This window comes from Echinops telfairi, unplaced genomic scaffold, assembly GCF_000313985.2.
Source record: "Echinops telfairi isolate 266 unplaced genomic scaffold, ASM31398v2 ScPeMD7_7400;HRSCAF=8409, whole genome shotgun sequence".
NCBI lineage: Eukaryota > Metazoa > Chordata > Mammalia > Afrosoricida > Tenrecidae > Echinops > Echinops telfairi.
Window position 1 is genome coordinate 49,095,618 of NW_022111300.1, and position 5,688 is coordinate 49,101,305.

The 5,688-nt window shown below is 47.2% G+C and overlaps 1 protein-coding gene across 1 annotated transcript in view; it reads left to right on the forward strand.

The window, feature by feature from the left end:
- The window catches only part of SERPINB5 (serpin family B member 5), an 18,682-nt gene extending 15,300 nt beyond the window's left edge, over positions 1–3,382 (forward strand). Inside the window, exons 3-4 of the mRNA XM_004703127.1 lie at positions 2,161–2,328; positions 2,990–3,382. Of these exons, the coding sequence (XP_004703184.1) occupies positions 2,161–2,328; positions 2,990–3,382 (561 nt within the window). The remainder of the gene's footprint in view (positions 1–2,160; positions 2,329–2,989) is intronic.
- Positions 3,383–5,688: the final 2,306 nt, after the last annotated feature.

The window sequence follows — 5,688 nt, forward strand, 5'->3', positions numbered from 1 at the left end:
GGAGAGAAGTCATCCTGTGACGCTCCCACTTTCCCAAATGTCTTCATGTCTGCGCCGAGTGAGGCCCTGTAGACTTTATAACCCAGAGGCTGAGCCATCAACTGGAAAGTAGCTACAAATATTTGGGACCTTCAGCAAGAAAAGCAACCCAAAATAGCCACCCACCAGCAGCATGGGGGCATTTGGGTTATCATGGAGGCTTGACCATTTGGGAATCTTGTTCCTTGCTGATTCTAGAACCTTCGTTTCTAAGAGAAGGTCATAGTCTTGTTATTTTGGTTTACAAGACCCTTTGAGGTGGTGTAGTGGATTACACAGTGAGCTGCTCGCCACAAGGTCAGTGGTTCGAACCCACCGGTCTCTCCACAGGAAAAAGGTAAGGCTGTCTGATCTTGTGAGGCGTCACGGTCTCAGAAACCCACAGGAGCAGTTCTACTCTGTCCCAGAGGGGCGTTCTGAGTCGGAGTCAACTTGATGGCTGTGAGATTTGAATTTTTGGAGGTGCTTGCCGACTGTGAAGAAAAATACTATGGCTTATCCATCTAAGTTACTGGCGTTCTAATGAAGTTGAGAATTGGGGATCTCATGAATACCGCTGGTGGAAATAATGAACTGCCTTCTATGTCTTTCTTCCTGAGAGGGGCCCGGGGTGGGGGTGGGTGGGTGTCCACTGGCCACCCTGTGGCTAGCAGTGCAGTGCTTCCCAGCACCTTCTTAGTGCTGGGACCCAGGAGGATAAGTCATACAATACAACCGATGCCTGGTTTCTCTCTCTCCTGCTTCTTAAACGTTTTTATTCACCTGCACACGTCCAGGTAGCTGTGAGGTAGAATCAGCAGCAGTAGGTTTGTTTTGGTCCCCCGGCCCCCGCCCCCCCTCAATGTGCTTTCCGGTGAACGCTGAGTGTTCACTGACTTCTATGCCTGTTCCTGGTTTGGGGGGGGGGTATCTCCAAGGACAGGGGCAGTGTCTCACTCATCTTCCGGGCCTCATGCCTGCACCTAGCTCTCCCATGCCTCTCCCCATGCCTTCAGAGGCACCTGCTGCTCCCAATCTGCGAGTCCCTCGTTGGACAGACCAGGACCCTGAGCTTCCAGGAGCGAGGTGACGGCTCAATGTCACACCGCCTGTTTCTATCACCCTTGGGGCCGACACCCAGACTGTCTTCATCTGCTCACACGAGAGCAGCTGTCATTACAGGAGGGAGGGTGTGTGCAGGAGTGTGAGGGTGAGAGTGTGTATGTGAGTTTGTGTGTGTGTGTGTGTGAGTTTGCACGAGAGTATGTGTGTATATGTGTGTGTGAGTTAGTGTGTGGGTGTCTCTGAGTATGTGAGTGTGTGTATGTGCGTGTGAGTATGTGAGTATGTATGTGAGAGTGTGTGTGTGAGTGTGTGAGAAAGCGAGCAAGAGAGAGAGAGAGAGAGAGAGAGAGAGAGAGAGAGAGAGCACACAGTCATGGAGGTCAAAGGCATTCAACTAGGGAAAGCTATGAATGGATGTGCAGGTTTACTTGAATTTGCCTTCAGGTCAGCTCCACTAGGAATTGTTTAAAAAAATCTTGTAATAGTTATAGACATCTAGGAAGACTCACTTAGAATTTCTTTATATTTTCAGCCATACAGTCTCATTTCTAATATTTCATGTGTGCAAATACAATATTCTATTAACTATAGCTTTTGTAAGGCACGAGACGTACAATGCAAATAATCTTTCAAAGAAAGTCATTAATTGTTCCCAGGAGAGTCTGTGATGGGTTAGGGATAGTATAATTTGGCTCCTAGTGACTGGATTGTTAAGTTTCACATAGAAAAGATCAAATGCACACACATTGTTGTTGCTTCTGCCTGTGGGAATCTTGTGGTTGATAGGTGGCCTTGAGTTGATTTTCAACTCACAGTGATCACATGTGACAGAGCAGAACTGCCCCATGGGGTTCTCACCTCCAGTCTTGTTGGGAAGAGATCACCAGTCTCTTTCCTTTTGGTTAGCAGCCAAATGCTTAACCATGGCACCACCAGGATACACACACACCCACACTTACCCATATGAATATACAGACACATTTATACACAGTCCGAAGTATATAAAATGCATGTGTAAACATGTTTCATGCTTCTGTAGCTTGAAGAGCAGCAGCCAAATGCCTTCTCCTTTTGCAGACGGACACCAAACCGGTGCCGATGATGAACCTGGAGGCCACGTTCTGTCTGGGCCACATCGATGACATCAACTGTAAGATCATCGAGCTTCCCTTTCAGAACAAGCATCTCAGCATGCTCATCCTGCTGCCCAAGGACGTGGAGGACGAGTCCACAGGCCTGGAAAAGGTACGGGGGAGGGGCGATTCAAGATTTTCTTGACCACACGTTTTAGGGTGAAAGCTTTCTTCTAGCTCATTGTGCACCTCACATTTTGAAAACCAATGGGGACAGATGTCTTTACACCAATGGTCTTAGAGGATGCCTCCAAGATCATCCACCTGCTCATTAAAAAAAAGAAGAATGACTATAGCTTTCATTTGAATTATTAAATCGGATGTCATACTTAAGACATGATTCTTCTAGATTCCCTGGTAGAGAATTTAAAGCATACCTTCAAGAAATGTTATACGTGTATTAATTTTTTTTTCTAATTTGACATTTGTTTCATGATACTTAGGGTGAATCTATAATCTACTTATTTGGTCCTATAAAATAACTCTGTAAATTAAAAAATCAACAATAGCCCAACTCTCTCTGAAGTTCTGAGCCCTGGGGCATTGTTGCAGGAGGAGGAGAAGGGCGCTGGGGGATTCTTCTCGAAGGAGAACTAGTCCCGTGCAAATTTCTTATTCCCATCTCTGATGAGCCATCTGACTGCTTTGAAACTGGGCTTACCAAGACTCCTTTTCCATTTGGTAACCAAGCAAGATCTTTTAGAATGACATTTAGAAAAAAGTAATTCCTCTCTCTCTTTCTCAATCCTCTTTCCTTTCTTTTCATCTTTCAGGTTGAAAAACAGCTCAACTCAGAGACTCTGCTGCAGTGGACCAACCCCAGCACCATGGCCAATGCCAAAGTCAAACTCTCCATCCCCAAATTCAAGGTGGAAAAGATGATTGACCCTAAGGCTAGTCTGGAGAACCTGGGGCTGAAAACAGTCTTTAATGAAAACTCGTCCGACTTCTCTGGGATGTCAGAGACCAAGGGAGTGGCCCTCTCCAACGTGATCCACCGGGTGTGCCTGGAAATCACGGAGGACGGCGGGGACTCCATTGAGGTGCCGGGGTCACGCATCCTGCAGCACAAGGATGAGTTCCACGCTGACCACCCGTTCCTCTACATCATCCGGCACAACAAAACCCGAAACATCATCTTCTTTGGCAAGTTCTGTTCTCCCTAAGCCCCGTGGCCCATGTGAGGTCCCACCTGACTTTTCTGCGCTTGCAGATCCCATAAGTTCTGCAGCCAGAGGGGCACTTTTTAAATACGACCGAGCTGTTGTCAATACCACTGGAGCAGAAAGCACCGGGGACTCGTCATAGGCAGCCTTGCGCTTGGAGGCTTTTCTTTTGTCATTCTTTGCTTTTGTTTCTTTTTCTCCCCTTTAAAAGAAGATGATGCCATCTGCTTTTGGTGAATGGGAGTTACCTCAGAGGAGAGCTATTTATTCATTATTGGTTACCCTAGCCCGGGTTATTGGCAGGACCGGGTGAGTGCCTGTGTTGGGCCATCCACCTAGTCTTCCATGCGGAACATCTCTATCAGAGGAGTCTCACAATCCCCGGACTTGGCCTGCCAGCCAGCTTCACTGCCCTGTAAGACCAAAGAAACTGTCATGTGTGAGACCCTCCGAACTTCCCTTGGGTTGGAGGAAATGAGGCTTGGCGAGGTGCACAGCTTACTCTAGGTCCAGGAGTCCTTACATGAAACTTTGAGGTCAGATGTTGTTGCAAACTCTCGATTGATTTAAAACGATGACATATTGACTAAGCATCTGATAAACCACAACTTTCATATTTACACAAACACACGCGCACACACACACACACACACACACACACACACACACATGACGTAGACCATTCTCAGGACAGGTACAGTGTATTTACATACACTGTAAGTGGCTGAGCTTTGCTGACAAATGGTGATGCCAGCTTATGAAAACTCTGTTACCTGAGCTCTTTCAGTCTCTGAAATGACACCCCTAGAGCATCCCAATTACAGGCTTTCCAAGAGGAAGCACAGAGCTTCTTACACATCCGCTCTCAGTGTTGATGGAATTGCCACCGGCCATTTGGTCAGTGCTAGACTGGTAGCAGTGGCCTTTAATGGACACAGGAAGTGTGGACATCTGACAGCAGGGACTTAACATAAGCAGGGGTGCTCCCCATAGCCAGTCCAAGAATCTTATGAGTTGCTTGCCTAAGGTGACAGTAGGAAAAGGGACAGAGGCAACCTACTACTTTTCAGGAGAAACAATGAAAGTTAGTGAAGTGCCTACTCCTTCAGGGTTGATGGGTCTGGTTGCTGTAGACGGGGACTTGCTGTAAATGATGGTTTGAACTTGGTCTGATGAGTGAGTGAGCTATGTTGAAGGTTCTTGCATGGCCTCACTACCCAAAGACCTACAATGACTGAAGATTGTGGGACCTTCCTTCCTTCCGCTCTCTCCTGCCATTCCTTGGAAATAGGTTCAGTTTCTGTCTTCCTGCTCTCAGAGATCACTGTGGAATTTCCCACGTGCTATTGACAATAAAATATTATGGGACAATGTGCCTTCTTTTGATTGGGGTTCTCTCTTATTGAAATAGGAACCAAGCCATCCATTTCCAAAAGCATTCCTGGAGGATATTTTGGGGGGAAAGGGTGACCGGCTCACTTGTCCTACTCTCCCACACGGTTGCTATGAGTTGGCATTGACTGCACAGCTGCGTGTTTGGGTTTTGAAGTGAATCTGATCCCAGAGGAGCGCTGGTGGGGTAGTGAGCTACCTGGTTGGATACTAACCACAGGACAGCAGTTTGAACCCACCAGCTACTCCACAGGAGCAAGATGAGGCTTTCTGCTCCTGTAAAGGTTCACAGCCTCAGAAACCCAAAGGGGAAGTAGGACTCTGTCCAATAGGGTTGCCAGGAGTCACACTGGAGTGGATGGCCGTGAGATTTTTGCCAAACTTGTGAGTTCATACTTTTAACGATGAAGTATTTGATGACATCAGACTTTGTTACTCGAATGACATCATATACTTTCCCGGGACAGGTTTGCATTCGTTTGTGTTAAAAATAAGATTCTATGTTAAATGCAAGACAAATGATTGCAGGTAGAAATAAACCATGCTCAACATGCACATACCAATGACACTTTCCGGGGACGGTGACTTTTCAAACATTTCTGGTTAAATAGAAGAGACTTCTCAACAATTCCGAGCTTTTCCCTCAAGAGTCTTACTTGATAAGCCCCACGTGTTGGGTGTCACACCAGGCTTTATAGTGTTCCCCTTCTAGCTTTCCTCCCCCTTTCTTGTCCTCCACCCCACCCACACCCCAAGGCTCAGGGGGGCAGGTGTCCTTGTTCAGGGGCTCAGACCCCGGCCCGGGACCCACAATAATAGCTGCTTGCTGTGGTTCAGGCCTTTCAGGTGTAGAGATAAACGCGTCTGACTGATCCTGCACATGCATCCACAGTCGGGGGTGTTATTCACCGGCA